At 43.7% G+C, this 18,774-nt stretch overlaps 5 protein-coding genes across 7 annotated transcripts; 2 read left to right on the top strand and 3 right to left on the bottom strand.

The window, feature by feature from the left end:
- Positions 1-605: 605 nt before the first annotated feature.
- LOC131888136 (aspartate--tRNA ligase, cytoplasmic-like) lies at positions 606-7,821 on the bottom strand. 2 transcript variants are annotated; one of them, XM_059236920.1, is made up of 9 exons: positions 7,627-7,821; positions 5,919-6,454; positions 5,560-5,846; positions 5,391-5,493; positions 5,220-5,319; positions 4,601-5,086; positions 4,075-4,513; positions 2,974-3,145; positions 606-983 (listed from the first exon to the last, which is right to left on the bottom strand). In XM_059236920.1, exons 2-8 carry the CDS (start codon positions 6,446-6,448, stop codon positions 2,982-2,984), a joined length of 2,109 nt encoding a protein of 702 aa, XP_059092903.1. In that variant the 5' UTR covers positions 6,449-6,454; positions 7,627-7,821; the 3' UTR covers positions 606-983; positions 2,974-2,981. The 2 variants fall into 2 exon arrangements, with proteins under 2 accessions (XP_059092903.1, XP_059092902.1); XM_059236919.1 differs by lacking the exon at positions 606-983 and having other exon boundaries at positions 2,860-3,145.
- LOC131889409 (transport and Golgi organization protein 2 homolog) lies at positions 6,543-7,379 on the bottom strand. The gene has a single exon (XM_059238505.1). It carries the CDS (start codon positions 7,377-7,379, stop codon positions 6,543-6,545), a length of 837 nt encoding a protein of 278 aa, XP_059094488.1.
- Positions 7,822-9,940: 2,119 nt separating the features above from the next.
- Positions 9,941-18,485, top strand: LOC131889241 (sorting nexin-14-like). Of its 2 annotated transcripts, XM_059238309.1 has the most exons (21): positions 9,941-10,251; positions 11,279-11,347; positions 11,421-11,565; positions 11,630-11,761; positions 11,826-11,937; positions 12,349-12,481; positions 12,551-12,755; positions 12,824-12,938; positions 13,006-13,161; positions 13,227-13,348; positions 13,418-13,485; positions 13,956-14,678; positions 14,823-14,961; positions 15,039-15,225; positions 15,289-15,325; positions 15,401-15,530; positions 17,185-17,411; positions 17,486-17,670; positions 17,759-17,923; positions 18,037-18,221; positions 18,288-18,485. In XM_059238309.1, the coding sequence occupies exons 1-21, from the start codon at positions 10,151-10,153 to the stop codon at positions 18,354-18,356; spliced, it is 3,405 nt and encodes a 1,134-aa protein (XP_059094292.1). In that variant the 5' UTR covers positions 9,941-10,150; the 3' UTR covers positions 18,357-18,485. The 2 variants fall into 2 exon arrangements, with proteins under 2 accessions (XP_059094292.1, XP_059094293.1); XM_059238310.1 differs by lacking the exon at positions 13,956-14,678.
- LOC131889243 (tRNA wybutosine-synthesizing protein 5-like) lies at positions 10,151-11,275 on the top strand. Its single transcript, XM_059238313.1, has one exon. It carries the CDS (start codon positions 10,289-10,291, stop codon positions 11,252-11,254), a length of 966 nt encoding a protein of 321 aa, XP_059094296.1. The 5' UTR covers positions 10,151-10,288; the 3' UTR covers positions 11,255-11,275.
- LOC131889242 (glycerol-3-phosphate dehydrogenase [NAD(+)], cytoplasmic-like) lies at positions 15,260-16,914 on the bottom strand. Its single transcript, XM_059238311.1, has one exon. The coding sequence runs from the start codon at positions 16,655-16,657 to the stop codon at positions 15,554-15,556; it is 1,104 nt and encodes a 367-aa protein (XP_059094294.1). The 5' UTR covers positions 16,658-16,914; the 3' UTR covers positions 15,260-15,553.
- Positions 18,486-18,774: the final 289 nt, after the last annotated feature.

Here is an 18,774-nt window from a genome sequence, read left to right as displayed (position 1 = left end):
TATCTAAAAAATTGAAAAAAATTCACAGTTCGCTAAAAAAAACGCGCTCAAACGAGTATATGATATCATATGATGATATCATATCTTGTCGTTTGTTGAATAAAAATACACCGCAATAGAACAAATCTCTCTATGCATGTTTTTGCAAAACAAGCAAGAAGTTAGGTCTTGTGACATTTTTTTGTCAATTAAGTCGGTTTTGGATTTGGTTTTAAGTGACCATTTTTAGCATGAAAGAGCTGCTCATATTTATAACCATATTTCAAGTTTGTTTCCCTTTTTTGAAGTTTTTTCAGCAAGTGAGCATGAAATGTGCGAAAAAACGGTTGAACAGGGGGATTTCCTCCCAAAAACCGACGTTTGAGGTAACTTGTGCAAAATTGTGAAAAAGGTAAAAAACACAGGTTTTAGGTTTTAGACTCCTTTTCCTAGGCCTAGGTCTAATGGTAACTTATTTTTGTCATTTTCTTGAAAGCCTTCATTGATATGAGTTCCCCTGGGCCGCTAATGGGGAAATTCCGAAGAAAAGAAAGGGCTATCATAACATTGTTAAAAAAGTAGGCAAGTTTGTTAGTCAATCCCATTTATTGTTAAAAGTATGCCATTCACCGTGGGAGGGAGAGGTTTTCAAAAAGAAAAGAAATTGACCCTTGATCTCGACTTTGACCTCTAATGGAAGCTGACCATCCTTTCATCCTTTGAGAGTGAATTCGTCTTAGTTCCTCCTATGCGGTCTTTCCACCCAACCGTGACAATTTAGACCAACGTCATTTCGTGGAAGGATTTCTCAATTTGAGCTTGAGTTTGAAGCCGAGTTTGATGGGTGTGACGAAACTCTGTTGGTGCGACGGACTTCCAGGATAATCTCCGGGGTCTTGAATCAGCTTCATCCACGGTCAAATATCGACGCTCATGAGCCTTGCTCTTGGGGTTAAAATCTGCTTCGAGTATCCCCGGACGAGGCAAAATGGAAGCCGTGGCTGGTGCGTTGACATCCATGGATTTGGCCCGTCTTGAATTCACTTTCTTAGCTAGGGTTGGCGAGGGAAGTTTTCGAATTTCACAGAGTGACGACCCACGCTCTGTGCGAGCACCAGGCACCGTCAAAAAATGGTTCGAATCACTATGATTGTCATGTTTCTTCAAGAAACTTTCAATCACGGATCCAATCACGATGGGGTCCACACCAAAGTCCTTTTCCTGATCCCATGGCACAGCTCTTTCACATTCTAGAGTGGTCATGGCATGTATGGAATGTTTCTTTTTGGATTGAGGGCTATTTTTACTCGAGGAGCAGTCTTTACTCTGTCTCATCTGAGGGTCAAATGAGCCGGTACTGATGCGTCGTCGCTCTTCAGCCATCATAAGAATCCGATCTCGGTCGATTTGTTGACTGAGCTCTTGGCTGATGAAGCCTTTGATGAGAAGCCCTTTGCGTACCATGCTAATCGATGGTCTTTGGACATTTCTATTAAAATCAACGTCTCGTCCTGACAAGATGGAGTACAGGTCCGAGTCGGAACAAATAATCCCCGGTTCTGCATGGCGAGGTAAATGCAGTAAAAATGGATTCTGATCTGCCGGTAGATGGCCGATATCTGTGGAGGCCCGATCCTCCCGATCCTTATAGTAACCAAAGACGGACATTTTTCGTTGTTTCTTGACCATTGTGTCGCACTCCGAGGAGCTTTTGCTCCTCTCCCGTCCACTGAAGTTCTTCATTGCGTCTTAGAAATAATAGCAATCCAATATATGTTTACTTTGTCCGATGTCCCGGGTGGATGAATAGTTGAATTTTGGAACTCGTCAATATCTTCACTATCAAAGATCCTCTTCCGATCTTAGATGATTTCTCGCTGCTGATCGTCAGAGAAGCTCGGAAAAACTGAAACTCAAGTAACCAGAGAACGACGACTCGACGAAAATAGATCATCATGGATCAAGCGAAGAGAAACAGAAGAAAGAGAAGTGCGATCAAGGAGATGAAGGCGAAGGGGGAGAGAGAGAGAAAAAGAGAGAGCAAGCGAGCTCCAGGCAAGCAACAACCACGATTAGTTGCTTGGTTCTTGATGTCATGAGTGACTAGATCGAGGAAATGATCTTTCCCCTTTATGGAGCATTTATGCTCTGAGTATAATTCCAAGGAACATGAACTCGGAAGAAATGTAAGTAAAATACACTCTGGGGATTAATGTGATATCCTGTTGGCCAAGAAGACGAATTCTCACTGTTCTCGGCGACCGATGAATGTACATGCAAAAGAATAAAATTGATCATTTATCTCAATCAGATATAGATTGGCCAATCAATTTGGCGCTCTCATTTTAGTCACGAGTAAAGTGCAAAGTGAGCTAACTAAATTTTTCGTATTCGAAAGAGTTGTGTTACAAAATTGAAACAGAAGTTCACTCGGTGTTGCTATCACTGGATAATATCCAAGTACTGTTTGTTCGAACAATCCGGTGATTTGAAATAATTGACAATCTTTTTCCAAGTATGTTGCAAGTTGGTTGCTCACTTTGTCTATAATTATTTTGGGGTGGTTTGGAATCACTTCATATCTCTTATTATTGAAATCGCTTGATACGCATTTAAAAAAAAATGATTTGTAAATAACACCGCTCTGTTATTAGTTATTTTTTCTTTACTCATTTTAATTAGTGTTTCTATTTTACAACTTCTATTATTTACGTTCCAAGGTGTAATTCCCTTGAAATGTGCCAAAAAAAGATTCAGTTACCCATATCGTATATAACGTCACCGCAAACGTGTGCGGACGAACTTAACGCTCGAAAAAACATATTTGTATGCCAATGCACCACTTGACACTATAACAACCAAGTTATTGAACCACAAGGATCTACCATAGACCTTTGGCCATATTTTTATTTCATTCGATCACGAACTCACATTGGAAGATACAGATAGAACTTGTCCCAAAGTAAATTCAATGACCACACAAATCCTTTTCATATATTCTCCTATGGAGTCACTCGCTTGGGATCGCGGGGGAACATGGATGTTTTTCTGATGTTGTCTAGGCCCAGATACAGCATACAAACTCTTTCCATGCCAATACCGCCACCGGCATGAGGAGGACAACCATATCGGAACGAATCGATGTAGGCCTTGATCGTATCCAAGCCTGAAAATTGGAGCGAAAGCTTGAAAGAAAATGAGCTCTCTTCAAAGAGCGAGGTGAGCTAAAGTCGAACGAACTCTCAAGTAGCCTCCAATGTCGGGAAGAAAAGCTTAACTACTTACTGCTCACGGCGTAGTAGAAGCATCTTATTCTTTAGGAAGAAATCTCGGAGCATGCTAGAATTGGGCCTTGGTTGCTGGGAAATGTTCGACAATAAATGACAAATCTTGAGCTCGTCTTCGTTAGACGTTTCGGAAAAATCCTTTCAAAGCTTCGTGTGATAAAAGATGGAACTTTCAGATTTGAACAAAACAATCTCCAGATAATTCGAAATGTCTTTCGTTTCCAGGGTCTTCTTTCCTGCCATCAAAGTTTCTTAAAGCTAGTCACTGATTGTTAATGACAATAGCTTCCCTCATGCTTGAGAATCTGAACAGGCGCCGAAGTACGGAAACTAAGGAAAGCTTTTTTTCGTTCCACTTCTTCTGGCCTTGATTGGTTTCGCCTCTTCTTCAAACATGAAACGACGACACAACTCCCTTTTTCGTAATAAAGGTAGGTATGCTTAGAAACAGACATTTGATAGTCGAGCGACGGGAGACTACGCCATGTCAACAAGTGCTTAAATTATTCCGAGGTGCTTTCTGTTTTCGAGTCTTTTTCGACGAGCCTTAAAAACTTGATCGAAAGTTTTTTAATCGGAAAAGGATTAATCTTCCATTTACAGGGAAATTTTCCTTCAGCACATTTGAAGTCTTACCAGAGGAGATTATGCATCTACACGAGTGCCTTTTTCCTCTTAGCAGTTCTCGCAAATGCACTCACTCACTCACTTACTTACTAACCCACCTACTCTCTCACTCCTGAGAGTAGGTACCCTTCGAGGTGCTTCGTGAGATAAGAAGCTCAAGTTCCATGTATCTTCTACTTACATATTTGATGGTGCTTAGCCCGCTCAACCAAAAAACTGGGGTCGTGGATCCTCTGAGCACCCGAGAGAATCTCTTCGCCTCTCATAAACATATCATATGAGTTGGACCATTTTTGGTTGTTCGGATCCGGCATCGTGTAGAATGGCCGCACGGCCAAGGGAAACTTGTCCAGGATATAGAAGTCTGTGTCGTATTTAGCTTTCACCAAACGGCCCAAGAGCTTCTCATTGGGGGTGGACAAGTCTTCTTCTTCGTCCATTTCCACGCCTACTTCACGCAACATCTCCACCCCTTCTACAAAATTAAGCTTCAAAGGAGGATCCAAAAACTTGAAGGGCTCGGCGGGATATTGTTCATTGATGGTCGCGATTTCGTTTGCATAACGATCGCGCAATCCTTTGAACATTTCCGTAAACATGGAACCGATCACATCGATTACCTGCAAAATAGCCAGCCCCAAAAATTAAGGCCCGGGCAAGGTATAGATAGCCACACTCTCTCAACCCCAATAACAAGTGGTTCATACCTCGTGGTAGTGGAAATTGAAAGCCATCTCCAAATCAAGGCCCACGAATTCGGTCAAATGTCGATGAGTGTTCGAATCTTCAGCACGGAAGACGGCCCCCACCGTAAAGACCTTGCCAAAGTCGGAAGCAATGGCCATTTGCTTGTACAACTGGGGTGATTGAGCCAGATAGGCCTTGCTCTTGAAATATGAGACCGTAAATACATTGGCCCCCCCTTCGCTGGCAGCAGAAATAATTTTGGGGGTGTGAATCTCGACGAAACCACGTTTGCTCAAGGATTCGCGGAACAGTTGGCACACTCCGCCTTGCAATCGATAAATGGCTTGATTCGTGGGGGTTCGCAAGTCCAGGACTCGGTTGTCTAAACGAGTGTCTTGGTTGACCTTGATGGCTAAAGAGTCGGCGTCCAAATCAGTCACTTTTCTGGCAGCATCCTCGATTTGCAGCGGCAATTGAGGCTCGGATTGGGAAACAACGAAAACCTCCTGAAATTTGCAAAGCATGTGAAGTCTTGACAAATTATGACGCTTGTGTGGCGTTCACACCAATCACCCTGAGATAATGGCCTTGATGGCCTTATTAGCCGACACTTGCAAAAAAAATCTCAAGGACACTTACCTGAACACAAAGCTCGACATCTTTTTGGGAGCATCCTTCGATCATGGTGTCCACTTTCGTCATTGTAGCAAAAACGTCGACAATGCTCTCCTTTGAAACCCTGTAATGGGAATGACAAAATCTCTCTCAGCTAGATATCAATAGCCCAATGATTGTAACAAATTGGTGTACCTGGAAATGAATTTAATCATCTGCTTGCTTATAGATTCCGAAACAAATGCAATGCATTGAACGCTTTTTTGGTTTTGTCGGAGGACGAAGAAACATTGCTTTCCTGGAGAAATGATGAGCATTTCAAAACAGTGGATCATACAATTCAATGTTTGGGTGGCTCACGTACCTTTGGCACGACTCGTATGGAGTCGGGCGCGGACCCAAACTGATTGCCCGGCGAGCTTGGCTCCTAAAATGGCAATATCCACGAGGGTTCGCTTGGGTTTATCCCGAGATTGGTTCATGGGAAGATTGCCATATTTTCCTTCAGCCACATCGGGCCCACTATCATCCTTTTCGTCCCCCTCTGCCGCCTCTGCACCCACTGCACCCGCCACGCCTTTGTGCTGATCCTTTTTCGATTTCTTTTCGGCCTTCTTGGCCTCTCGCTTCAACTGCTTCTCAGATTTATCACTACAAATGAGTTCGCATCATTAATGACCTCGAGGGATCCGAGTAAGACATGAACATTAAGCAAAAGCTCACCCTTCTTCAGCAGGTTTGGGGGCCTGATTATTTTCTTTGCCACCTTTTTTAGCCTCTTTGCCACGTTTCTCCAGCGGCACCCAATCTTGGCCGGTCTTGTCCTTAAAAACCGATTTCAAGTGGAGCAAGACTTTGATTTCGGTATCAATCTTGCTCTTATCAGCTTTTTCGGTTTTCAACCGTCGCACCACATCGCCGCAATTCTGAATCTTGATATCCAGTGTATTGGCCGCGCAATCCTTCAAAGCCTTCTCATCTTCAGGGGTGAGACCACCGCCCTCATATAAAATTGGAACAGGCGCTTTGGCCTCGGCTGGAGCGGCTTCTTTTTTGGGCGGAGCGGCGGATGAACCACCTCCACCGGATGCAGGGGGTTTCCAATCGACGCCGGACAACGACTTGTACTCGGCTTTCAAAGCTAATAGAACGTCAATTTCAGCCTTGAGTGCAGCCTTATCTGGTTTTGAGGCTTTGAGCTCTCGGATTTTGTTCCCTTGTTCAACGATTTTCTCGTTTACCGCATCAGCCATGATTATCTAAGGAAAAGTAGAGGAAAAACGTGACAACACAATCAGACGACTTAAAAGATTTAATCAGATTCAAAATGCACAATATCCCGGAGCTTTATTCGCCAATGGTAAATTCAAATTCATGACTCGACCAGTCCTCTTCAGCACTTCTAGCCCGTTCTTGAAAGTAGACTTTGCCGTTTTTATTCACGATGATCACGGTTTGAGCTCGGGTACCATATTCACCATTGGGGCTTTCGACAAATATCGAACCCAAACAATCATGGGGCTCCGCATCAGGTCCCGCCTGCCGTTTCATCTGTTCATCGGGTACATGGCGCTCTTTTTGATGCAGCATGGTAATCAAAGCCTCCACCAATGCTTTTCGATCGCGTTTTCCATCCTGAGCCTCGGCGACCAACGATTGAAATTGAGACAGACCTCGTTCGGTTTTTAAAAACGGTTGAGTGTAAGGATGATTACTCAGACCGTGAAAACCGGAGCATAACGAGTTAGGGGCTTGGGTAGGTCGAAAGTATTGGGCTTGATACCGCCCCGCATAGCCATCCCAATCCATCGTAACAAGATTGAAAGGGTTGAACAACTTATCGGTCCGGAAAATGCCGTTCAAGTAATCGGTTCCTGATTGAGGGCTGTTCAAGAAGTCGGTCACCAAATGACCTCGACCATGGGCTTGCGGGTTTAAAGCCTCACCCGTGTACATATTGGTCAAAAAGGCCAGTTTGCCGGTGCGCTTCTCTAAACCCAACCAAGTGCCACCTTCTCGGCCCTCAGTCAAGTCTCGTCCAGCCAGGATGGGCGGATCATGTCCAAGCCAACGGGCCGGCTCGGTGGGTCGTCGCAGATCCTCGTCCCGGTTCATGACCAAAATGAGGGCCACCGGCCCCGAGTCATCCTTCTCGGGGGCCAAGTAGAAAAAAGCGATACACATGACCCACGGGCTCGAACTCGTCTTGTTCCCTCCGGTGAAGCCGATTCAAGGTTGACGTAATGGGCCTTCAAATGATGTAATGGCACAACTAACCGGCGGACGCAATCCCGTGAAATGAAAGGCCCGTGTAGATGAGGTGAATGAGCTGACCGCAAGAAGATCGCTGATAAGGAGATTGTCCTCTGAATGGAATGGCATCATGGGAGGAGAGGGCGAACGCGAAAATAGGCCAACGGAACGGACTTACCTGGTTGGAAGATTTGATTATCCCTTTGCCCGGTGGAGCCTCGGATGTGTGTGTGGACTGACTTTGCTATGGAGTATGTGAGCAAATGAAGAGCACCGCACAAGTGGCGCAATGGGCTTAAAGGGCGAAATTAGTTCGGGCAGGCACCGATCACTGATGAGTCGGCAACAGCAGAATGGATAGATAGAAGCAGAAGGCTCCAACGTGTTCTCATCTTGTACACTCACACACGGGCATGCAATCCTCAAGCACAATATTATCAACAAACTTGAGGCAAGGTGACGGGATCAATTACGACAAAAATATCAAAGATTTCAAACACCCTGAGGCGAGTTTTTTTAAATGTTCGTATCTCTGAGTTAAGGCTTGGACTTTACCCAGAATGAGCATCTGCTCACTACTTTGGCCGGTGTACTGTCATAGCGGTTAACGTCCAGCCCCCAAACTCCGAGGTAAAAGCTTTAAAAAACAGGCTTCTTGACGGCAATACCTCGAGTGTCAAAAATGATTTACTTTATTCGACACTTATTAGGGCCTATGTAACTTATATTGTCACTCAAATTTCGGACATAGGTACGACCGACCAACCAAGTGGCAAAGATTATTCTGTTCCAAGTAAACCATTCGTTAGCATGGACGAGACTTTCATGCCCCATTCCGTTGATTAGTTCATTATAATTTATATGTTTGAGTGGCGGCCTTTTGTCTTTGCGTTCGGTTTTCCTGCCTTCACAACTCTAGATTGTTCAGATGGTGTGGAAATGCTTTTTTTAAAATCATTTATCAAATATTGGCAGGATTTTGAACAGTCTTCGACATTTAGATTTTTGCATTTTTTTAAACCTGTTTTTTATGCATCTTAGTGGATAAAACAGAGCTTCAAAAAGCACATTCTGGCAGTCTCTACGGAATACTTTCAACGGTAACTTTTTAGTTGATACAGTTGCTTCAAGCGTGATGTAGGCCTAATGCCGGCGACTTAGTCCAAAATTTGCCAAGTCACAACTAGATTACAAACTAAGTTCCGTTCTCAGAAGGCCTTTAAAACACTCTGGTTGAATATATATTGTACATTTTAGCCTTTTTGTGACAATACAATACGTACTTTGAAATGGTATAAGAGGAAAAAAAAACACCAGCAAAAATTAATGAAAGCGATCTTTCAAATGAGTTGTTTTTATCACTTTCTAGTTTAAACTGGGTGTTCAGATAAGGTACCAAAGGTATCTGATACTGTACGTCTTCAAAAGCATCCATGAGCTTTGTCCCAACCCACGATTTAGGGTCAATTCTAGTGACCGTCGAGGCTTAATGTGCATTTTGAGAGCACCTTCAAGCCTTCGAGAATCCAGGCTAGCTCGAAGAATGAAGTCCACATCTCTTCTTTTCGGGCTCCTTCATTGTTTAATTTGCTTCCCTCTTTTATTAGTAGGGAATTCGTAGGCCCTATTGATCCGGTAGCATCATTCAAGTCAGACTTAAACATTTTTTAAAGTAGGATTCCAGATCAATCCAACATTCAAGGACTAGCTCGGTATGCCAACACAAATTCGTAGACCAAATATCATATAAGTATTGATAGTGATAGATCCAAAATAGAACAACTTTAACCTTTCATTTTAATAGTACTACTAGGGATGGCATTCCCTGTAGCGGTCAGAAATCCCCGCCAAAAATTCAAACCAAACCAAAAAAAGCAAGATCCTAATTATAAATCGCTAGTTTGCTCATCAGTCATCACCCTGTTATTCTCTCAACCTCCCCTTATCCAGCAATCGAAGGAGCTCGCCTACCTCTTAGTGCTTCCATACTTGCCATGGAGAAGACCAGATTTGGTGAATCTGGCATCCAGCTCAAAGGCCAGAGTCGGTTATCGAAATAGTCCCCGAATCTTTCACTCGAATTTGGTTAAAGTGGACCAGCATCATCTTTATAGATAACCAATTGTTTCCAGGATGTTTTCTTCAGAAAATCCACCTTACTTTGTCATGAATTCACTTTGAAAGAGACCAGCCCTGCCAAAATAACTTCGATAGCTTTGTATAGTCAAGCAAAAATAACAAGCATTTCCAAATAAATGGCCTCTTGTCTGGCGCCTGGGTTAATAACTGGCCTAATTGACCAACGAATAAGAAAGAAATCTTATTCTCCCATTTGATCCCAGATCACAATGGATATTAAGGGTATTTTTGAGTGCCTGACCTCCGGTCTGGCAACGCAAGGTATAATACTAGAACTGCATCAAATACCGACTGAAGTCGTGTGACTCCTCACTCCTGTTTCATTTTATATTTGGCAAGCCTGAGTCTCAACGCCAGCCTGGATTTTGCAAACGTCAACAATACAATCAAATCATCCGTCAGATTAGGAAGACAGTACTTAACAAGAACTTTCGAAAGAGGAACAATCGGATGTACCTTTGGGACATTTAGAGCGTCGAACTAATCGTACCCCGTTCCATTCCCCGGAGCCCTTAATGTCCGTCGTTCACCCAAGCTAATCAACACCCATCCTCTCCAGGAGGATGATTCTTCGCGTGGCAGGCACGCCCCTCTCGCCCAAGCTCACTCAGAAGCTCGTTCTCATCATCTTGGCCGTCTTCATTTCGGCGACAGCCCTTTCGAGGTAATTGGGAATAGCAGTAGTAGTCTCACCCATCATCATGTGCACCCCAGGCAGCATTCCGGTATTCGAATCCATTTCGGCGGCAGATTTCCGCTCTACCATCCAACCCACCCGTCGTCCTGCCATTCTTCGTGGGATGCCCGTGGGGCCCTGTGTCCCAGCCTGGGCCGATCTGGAGCATTTGAAACGGCACACCCCCAATGGACCGGTCCGAATCCATGTGACCACCCACGCTCACATGGATTTCCGGCGCAAGAATTTCCAATATGGTACCTTGGATTTTCATACTTTACTGGAACGAGCCTCCCGCGATCCTGAAGAGGCGATAACTGAACCTTTTATCGACCCAAGAGAGTTGTATTACTTGCGATCGGTTAGTCTGGACCCTCGGTCCCGAGAAACGGTGCGACTTGAGCGAGATTTCCCGGATTTGGCCCACGAGTTTCGGCTCCCGGAGTTTTTCCCACCGGATCGGTTCTTCTCGAGTGTTTTGCGAGTCTCTTCGCCCGGAGTCCGGGTTTGGACCCATTATGATGTGCTCGATAATGTCTATGTGCAGGTGGTGGGTCGGAAGAGAGCTGTGATGTGGGCACCGTCGGATGCTTTGAATTTGTACTTGGATGGGGATAAGTCGCGGGTAGTGGATATCGATCAACCGGACTTGGCCGCTTTTCCCAAATTCGCTCAGGCCACTCCGTTTGAAGGTTGGCTCGAGCCGGGGGATATTCTCTTTATCCCGGCCATGTGGTTTCACAATATGACTGCTCGAGATTTTGGCGTGGCCGTGAATGTGTTTTGGCAGAACTTGGATCAGGGACTGTATGACCGGAAAGATCCGTATGGCAACCGTGACCTTTTACCCGGAGCCAAAGCTCTTCGTATGTTGGACAATGTCATGAAACAACTCGAAGAGCTCCCGGAGGATCTCAAGGACTTTTATGGACGCCAATTGATCGCCCGCATAGAAAAGAAGTGTCTTTTGAACGAGAAATGTCCGGAATAAAAAACCGTTTTCATCTCTTTACAGTCTGTCTACGGGTTTGCTTCTTCTCACGTCGTTCTGTTTCGGGGCTGCGGCTTTTTCTCTGATCTTGGAGTAAGTTCTTTGCTTTTAGGAAAAACCCCGAATTCCGTCGGTACTAAACGCCAATCATTTTGCTTACTTTTAGCCTGTGCCCGAACAATGAATTGCCCAATTTTTTGGCTAGTGTGGAGCTACCCTTGATCCATCCGGGATTGCCAAAAGATTTTTCATTCACAGATCCATGGCGAGACATTCAAGTTCCGATTGAAGTAGATGACGCTCTAAATGATGTGAGTTTTAAACATATTTTATTTAAAAAAATCCTTCAACCGAAGATTGCTATCTCTCTCCCAGTTATACGAGCACATCTTGAGAGATTATGTCTACTCGTGGTATGGTATGATTTCTTACGATGAGGAGTTTGTCCAAGAAATTCGCCATATTTTACGATATGCCTCCTCTGTCATCGTCCGACGTTTGAGCAGGGTAACAATTTCTCCGGCTCAGTTCAGTCAAAAATATTCATTTCATATTTTTTTTAACTTTGAAGGTTAATCTTGCCACTTTGATCACGAGAAAAGCTATACCCATTGGACTAAGTCACCTTGATGCGTGCTATTACGCCAGGCAATATGCGAGGTCTTTCAAATCGGATTATCGAGGTATAGACGCCTTTTCTATGGACTTCTCTATGGACTTCTAGAGATATGGACTGCGAATGGAAGCGAAACTTTCTTTTCTCCTAAACCGTTCACTTCATTCCAAATACGACCACAAGATCTTGTTGAATAGATGAACTATCCTTAGTTTGAGCCCAAAACTACGCTTAGTGAATTCCGGAGATATGTCCAAAGTTATGTAGTAAACACTACATAGAACTGTACAAGTAAATGATACAAAAATGGATTGCCTTTAATTGAAGAGATCTACGGTTCTTATTGTATTACTTTCATTCGAAAAGTGGCTCGGATTTCTATGACCAAGAGCAGGCCGATTTGACGGGAAACTCGTTCGCAGTCCATATATCTAGAAGTTCGTGCGAAATCTCATCAGTTGTCTTGGGGAAATTCCAGATGCCTTCTTCGATTTTCTTGGGCCTAATGCTCATCCCGCCACAATGTCCAGAGAAAACGAAGTGCTCTACATCCAAAGTGTTGCAAGACGCTTATTGAAACACGTGTTCCCCAAACGGAATCTTAACAGTGGGTAAGTTTCTCCATGTCAATGCCCCATTCTATCTCCATCCATGACCTTAACGTCTTATTTACTGTGTAGCTCGGTAAAGGTTCTATTAGCGGATATCTTATCAGGCAGCATCCTTCAGCCGCTCATGGATATTTTGGCTGATCCCGACATTATTAACTACATTCTGGAAACGTCGTTCTCCTTGAAAAGTGGGCGTGTTTTTGATCCTCCTTCTGGGGTGCAGGTCGAGTTCCTGAAACGATTTGTCACAACTTCTGAACCCCAAAATCTATCGGTGAGTGTTGATTTAGATTACTTTTGTGTAGTTGTACATAGACGTTAACTGTCTTTGTCGAATTTCAGAGTTTATTTACAGACTTATCTGGAATTCTGAAGGATCAGCAAACACTATTTGCCTTCATAAAGTTTTTGCGCGAAGAAGGAGGCATCAATCAATTGCAATTCTTTCGCTCCATTGGTGAGACAAACATATACAATAAGCGAATACTTGCAAAAACTAATGATAACTGTTTCTCACGATTTAGAGGACTTTAACAAGAAAATTATGAACCCAGACTTGACACATCAAGAGATTTTAGATCTACATAACGAAGCCGTAGACATATTTAATCTTTACCTTAAATCCGACGCCATCCATCATGTCGACATTCCATTGGAGTTGGTTAAAGAAATCGAACTGAGTAAGCCATCAATTGGTTGTCATCATTCGAAGGCGTGGGTGCTATCATTTTATTTACTTTTCCAGTTTTGGTCGGAAATAAAGAAGATGTACTGAAGCTTAGAACTACCACGCCTCTGTTCCAAGCTTACGAAGCAGTCTACACAAATTTGGTTGGCCTCTGTCCTGCTTTCCATAAAAGCGTTCAGGTATTACATTCAAAAGACACTTTTCTATCTTTGAAGCTCAGTTCAAGTACCCATGAGTTACAATTTCAGTTCTACAGCCTTCTACTCGGTACAAAGGGTAATGACGCTCACGATGAAGCGGGAAAACCACCTGGAAGGTAAGCTTAGGTCATTAGCTGTAGATCAATTTGTAGAGCGTTTAAAGACGGCTACATATGTATATAGTTGATATTGCTGAATGGTGGTCATTGACCTGGGTTGTAAAATGCATGCATGACCGTTTCTTTTTGTAAGTAGTTTATCACTTTTCAGAATCATACTTCAAATTTGCAGTTTTTGCCTAACTCATTCTATTTGGCACTTTTTGAACGTCTCTATATTTTTAGAGCATATCATAATTTCTTTTTTTTGGAAAATTGACAACTCGGACTCGCAGTGCAGTTTGTCCTCAAGATTATTCTTCACTAAACCGATACATATGTATCCTTTCAATCTGAACAAACTGTTGCTCGTGATGGGGGGAACTTTTGCGAGAGAATTTCGCGCTTAAATGGCACCTTGAGCTTGCTTTTTTTTCGCACCCTTGAAGACCCCACTCTCTGTCTTTTTTCTCGTTCTTCTATCGTAGATCTAATTTTCGAGGACTTCTTAAAAGACTTCCACTTATTGTGAAGCCCTCAAGCTTCAAACCTAAACCAACTAACAATCCACGCGTGCCTTCGGTTTTGTTTGAGAAAAGTGATTTGCACATGTCTGTATCCACTCCCAACTTCGCCCAATCCTCCAATAAGACACCCTCATTGAATATTCCCATTGCTTTGAACACCCCGAAGTTAGACGAGCGAAGACCTTCGGATATCGATTTGGCTCGCTTAACGGCCTTGACCTCCTTAAAAACCAATGAAGGGTGTTCCTTAGTAGCACCTACGCCTAATTTGGCCTCATCAAAGTCCATGACCAACCTCCGAATGGATGATCATCAATGCTTCGAACATCATCCTGTGGAAGTTCACTACTTGAAAGTCAAACAACCACCAAGGAAAACATCAAGATCCCGTTCCTCGTCCAGTCTAGAAGACGGACTTGACCTTCAAGACATGAAAGACTTGACGACCATAAGACGAAGCAGCAATTCATGTTGTGATCACGAGGTCGCCAAAGTGTCCCCTTTCAATGTTCCAGGCAAATCTCAGACCCTGCCACTAAATATGCCATCTCAATCAAGGAGGGAGAGGAACTTTCCCCTCAAAGAGATTGGAACCAAGTTGAAGAAGTCTATTTCTTTGTTCCCTTTCACCCATTCCAAAGCGAAAGATGTGAAGGGATCCCAACAATGCCAAGATGATCGGAGGTATTTCAACCACTTCCTTAGCCGTCCATCTGTCTCTTGTCCTCCGGATTTCTCATTCAAAATTCTAACCATTAAGTTAATCAGGGTATTCAGTTATACCACCAACGTCTAAAGCTTCTCCATCTTTTCTTGGATACTTTCCAGACCAAGACTCGGGACGTCCAGGACCACGGACAAGATTGGAAATAGCTTGACTAAACTGAGACATGGTGTCATGGCCAAATCGATGGAGGGGCTGGTGGATGAGAAATTAGACCCGGCGTTGGACATTGCCGACATATGCGTAAGATAGGCTGATATCACCAACCATTGTGGACTGGTTCTAATATATGCCTTGAAATGGCGTGTAATAATATGCAGGAAAATGGAGAAAAAGAAGAGTCCTTGTCGAATTGTAGTGGAAGCATTGGGGAGATTCTGGAGTTCCGTGATCTAACTGCTTGGCGAGTCTCAATTCCGAGATTGTCAACCGCCAAAGATGTGGGAGGAAAGCCCTTCTTCGTTTACGTGATTGAAGTGCAGAGAATCGACGTGACGTCACAAAAAAGTAAAACTAAGAAAGAGTCTAATTAATCTCAACGTGTGATTCATCCGTTTGATATTTATTTAGCAAACGCAGAAGATTTGCAATGGTCGGTGGCCAGAAGGTAAGGTGATAAAGCTTGAATGTGAAAACCCTTTGGCGGGGTTTAACCATATTTGTTTTTTTGTTTTATTGACAGATACCTCGAGTTCTACGCCTTGGAGTCCAAATTGACCGAATTTCATGGAGAGTTTGAAAATGCGAAATTACCTTCGCGATCAAAGTTATTCTCAGGCAAAGGACTCGATGAATTGGAGTCTAAAATGAAGGTAGGGAGTGTTTGGTACCTTCTTTAATCGTCTAACACACCATAGGAGGAGGGCTGAGACTTCAGAATATCAATGAGATCTTGCGGTGATTGCTCTGAAATGCAGATCCTATGAACCGTGGCAAATAGTGGAAATTGATCCAGGACTTGATCTCTAATTAAGCAATCGTAGACCTCGTGGGCGGTGAGAGGGCCTTGCAGTTTTTGGCCGTTGAGCATTTCCGACTCCAAATTTTCGAGCTTCTTGTTGGGGAAGGCTCGCGCAAAGGCTTCGGCTACTTGTCGATTCCGACCTCCATAGCAAGTAGTAATCAAGTCGGCCACGCCACAACTCTCGAAAAACGTGGTTGAATTGGCTTGGGGAAAGAAATGACGGACGAACTTGACCATTTCCACCAAGCCCAGTCGAATCACGCAAGCTTTAGTATTGTTTCCTCCGTTGATACCGTCCACAAATCCGGCTCCCACGGCCACGATGTTCTTTAAGGCTCCACACATTTCCACGGTCCCAAAATCCCGAGTCACATTGACGCGAAAGTCTTCGGTCTCTAACAAGCGCTTGAAAAGGGATCCCATGGCCGGATTTTCGCACCCGATTGTCGTCTCACAGAACTTCTGTAGGGCGATCTCGTTGGCGAGATTGGCGCCCATCATGGAGGCACATGGGACGTGAAGATGCTCCGTGATGTGCTCGCTCACCAGTTGAATGGCCGGACCTTCCTTAATGTGGAATCCCTTAATCATGGACAGAGCATAAGCATCTTTGGAATTAAAGTGTCCTATCATGGTTTGACACGTTCGAACGATGAACTGATGGGGTAGGCAAAAAATCATCAGATTGGCGCCTTGACAGGCCTCGGTCAGATCGGGCACAGCCTTGATGTTCTCGGGCAGTTTGATCCCAGGCAGGTACTTGACATTTTCGTGAGTGGTGTTGATGATATCGGTGAGCTTTTGTCCGTTGACCTCCTCTTCAAACACCCACATGTTGACTTGATCCTCGAATTCTGGACGGGATTGAGCATTCTTCCCTATGAATATGGACATGGCGCTGGCAAAATTACCCGAACCAATGATGGCCACTCGCTTGGGAGTAGACGCTACGTTTGAACAATTTGCAGTAGCCATTGTCTCCAAATTCGATGTTAAGTGTTCTTTTGAGATATTTTGCAATGGGATTTTCACCGTCGGTTCTTCCTGACTCCGGGATCGTCCTCTGTTTTGTTTTGAGGTCAGAACAAGGGCAGGACTGAGAATTCAGCGAACGACCGAAAACTAACTCGCCTCGATCTTGCGAGTCGAGCAAGCGCAGAGAGAAGGCTGGCCTTTCTGTTCTGTCTGATTTGGGCGGGAGTGGAGAATCAAGGCACGCCTGGAACGGCACTGCCTGAGCTTCAACGGTTAGAACTAGAACTACTTAGAACTGAGCATTGTCGAGTATTCAGTAGAGAGTAGAGACAGATCGAAGATGTACAGCGAAAGAGCACGAGGATAGAGGATTTGGCTCTGGTCCAACAGAACCAATAGATACTTATTATAACTTGGGCAGTAACAACAGTTATAAATCATGCATTCGAGTTTATCGGAATGAGGAAAGGACGTGTATGCTGATAGCAAAATGGACAGATGATTGAAAGGCTCAGATTTATTTTCAGCCTTTTGAATCATACTTGCAATGCTTGCTCCAAAATCCGTCATTGAAACGATCGGAGATCTTGTTCACCTTCCTAACGTCGACCGAAGAATTCACAGTCGCCGCATCTCAACTGGGTAAAATGATAAAGAATGTACCCATTCCCAAACTGACCAAAGAGAAGCCGGAACTGAAACCTTTCATCGCCGCCTATTTTGCTTCAACCCAAGCTGAACCAGCCAAACCGAGGTGATAGACCGACAGCTTATTTTTTACAAATAAGTGCTTTATCTCCAAGAATGGGGTTCATTTTCATATTCCAGTTATGACTCTGTGATAGGAGGAGATTTTTCGGATGCGGGTGGAGAAAAACCTATCAAACCTCATCCGCTTTTTCACAACAACCAAGATGCCAAACCCGACAAGCAAGTCGGTCATTGTCACAAATATTACGGTTACTTGATCCCAAAGCAAGAAGAAGGGGTCTATGACACACTAATGTATTTAGGTGAGCTGATTGGCCAAGCTGGACAAGGTCATATAAATGTAGGAAAGTCGAGTGGTCCTGAAAGATTATCTCCCTTTGTTTCTTGTAGCCTTGAAAGTGTTCAAAATTCAAACTTGGAAAGGCCAATTTCTTCAGGGGCTACGCATCTTATGCCGAAACACAGCGGATCATTTTGTCGAGTTCGCAATTGCAAAGGAATTGGTCGAAGTCCTAAACGTGGGACGGATCGTTCACTTGTGCAATCTCTTAGAAGGTAAAGATAATCAGGCTCAATTACATACTTCTATCGTTTTTCAACTCCGTCATATGGACATGTTTTGGGCACAAATTAGTTTCTGGATAGAATCATGATCAACTTACTTTTAGGTGCGATATTTGAGCCTCAGGAACCGAGGACAGACGAAATGAAGCTGGAAAGAAAAGCCAGGGCTTTAGAGAACTTTCTGGAATTTCTCCGTCCGTTGATCGGAAAACTCATCGGCCAACGTCCATTTGATCATGGGATATCTTTCGTATTTGAAAGCCTCCAAGACCCGGTGATTAACAAACAGGTGGATTGACTTTAGTTTGTTTTGTATTCAGGTCTATATTTGATTGACTTTTTTACTTTTTTTCAGCTTGCATACACCCTCTTCGATACAGCCTTAGTGGAACTTTTTCCCGAGATGGAAGTTAAAATTCACTGAAAAGCATTTCATTCCAAACCAAACCTGTCAGCTAGTTTGCAAAGCACGCTTGTGCTGAGGTATTCATAGATATTATACTTAGCATCAAACAACATTTGTGCAATATATAAAACCAAAACCAAACTCCAATTAAGTGTTTACATTGATTTCCCCAATTCACTCAACTTATACGGACCTGAAATTTGTTCACGAGGCATCCTTGATTGTACGAGACATTTCCTAACATTATCGGTCCAAAATCTGTTTCTACGTCCACTTGTTCGCTCAGTAAACCCGGAAAAAAACGTTATCCACACTTCTACGAGTAAAAAAGCATCGTGGGCATGGATTCAAGGGTTCTATTTCATCCCTTACAAAAAAGGATTTTCAATTCGGCCGCCATATTGCCTTTTCATAGAAGACTCTATGCCCAAAACCA

Source organism: Tigriopus californicus, chromosome 10, assembly GCF_007210705.1.
Source record: "Tigriopus californicus strain San Diego chromosome 10, Tcal_SD_v2.1, whole genome shotgun sequence".
NCBI classification, from domain to species: Eukaryota; Metazoa; Arthropoda; class Copepoda; order Harpacticoida; family Harpacticidae; genus Tigriopus; species Tigriopus californicus.
Note: the sequence above shows the minus strand (reverse complement) of the source record. Positions and strands in the feature narration are given on the sequence as shown.

Coding starts and splice junctions, on each gene's coding strand:
- LOC131889409 (XM_059238505.1), bottom strand. CDS start 7,379: ATGTGTATCGCTTTTTTCTACTTGGCCCCCGAGAAGGATGACTCGGGG.
- LOC131889243 (XM_059238313.1), top strand. CDS start 10,289: ATGTGCACCCCAGGCAGCATTCCGGTATTCGAATCCATTTCGGCGGCA.
- LOC131889241 (XM_059238309.1), top strand. CDS start 10,151: ATGATTCTTCGCGTGGCAGGCACGCCCCTCTCGCCCAAGCTCACTCAG. Junction 17,671..17,758: donor TGACACACTAATGTATTTAG/GTGAGCTGATTG, acceptor TGTTTCTTGTAG/CCTTGAAAGTGTTCAAAATT. Junction 17,924..18,036: donor CTTGTGCAATCTCTTAGAAG/GTAAAGATAATC, acceptor ACTTACTTTTAG/GTGCGATATTTGAGCCTCAG.
- LOC131888136 (XM_059236920.1), bottom strand. CDS start 6,448: ATGGCTGATGCGGTAAACGAGAAAATCGTTGAACAAGGGAACAAAATC. Junction 5,847..5,918: donor CCCAAACCTGCTGAAGAAGG/GTGAGCTTTTGC, acceptor ACTCATTTGTAG/TGATAAATCTGAGAAGCAGT. Junction 5,494..5,559: donor CCATACGAGTCGTGCCAAAG/GTACGTGAGCCA, acceptor TCATTTCTCCAG/GAAAGCAATGTTTCTTCGTC.
- LOC131889242 (XM_059238311.1), bottom strand. CDS start 16,657: ATGGCTACTGCAAATTGTTCAAACGTAGCGTCTACTCCCAAGCGAGTG.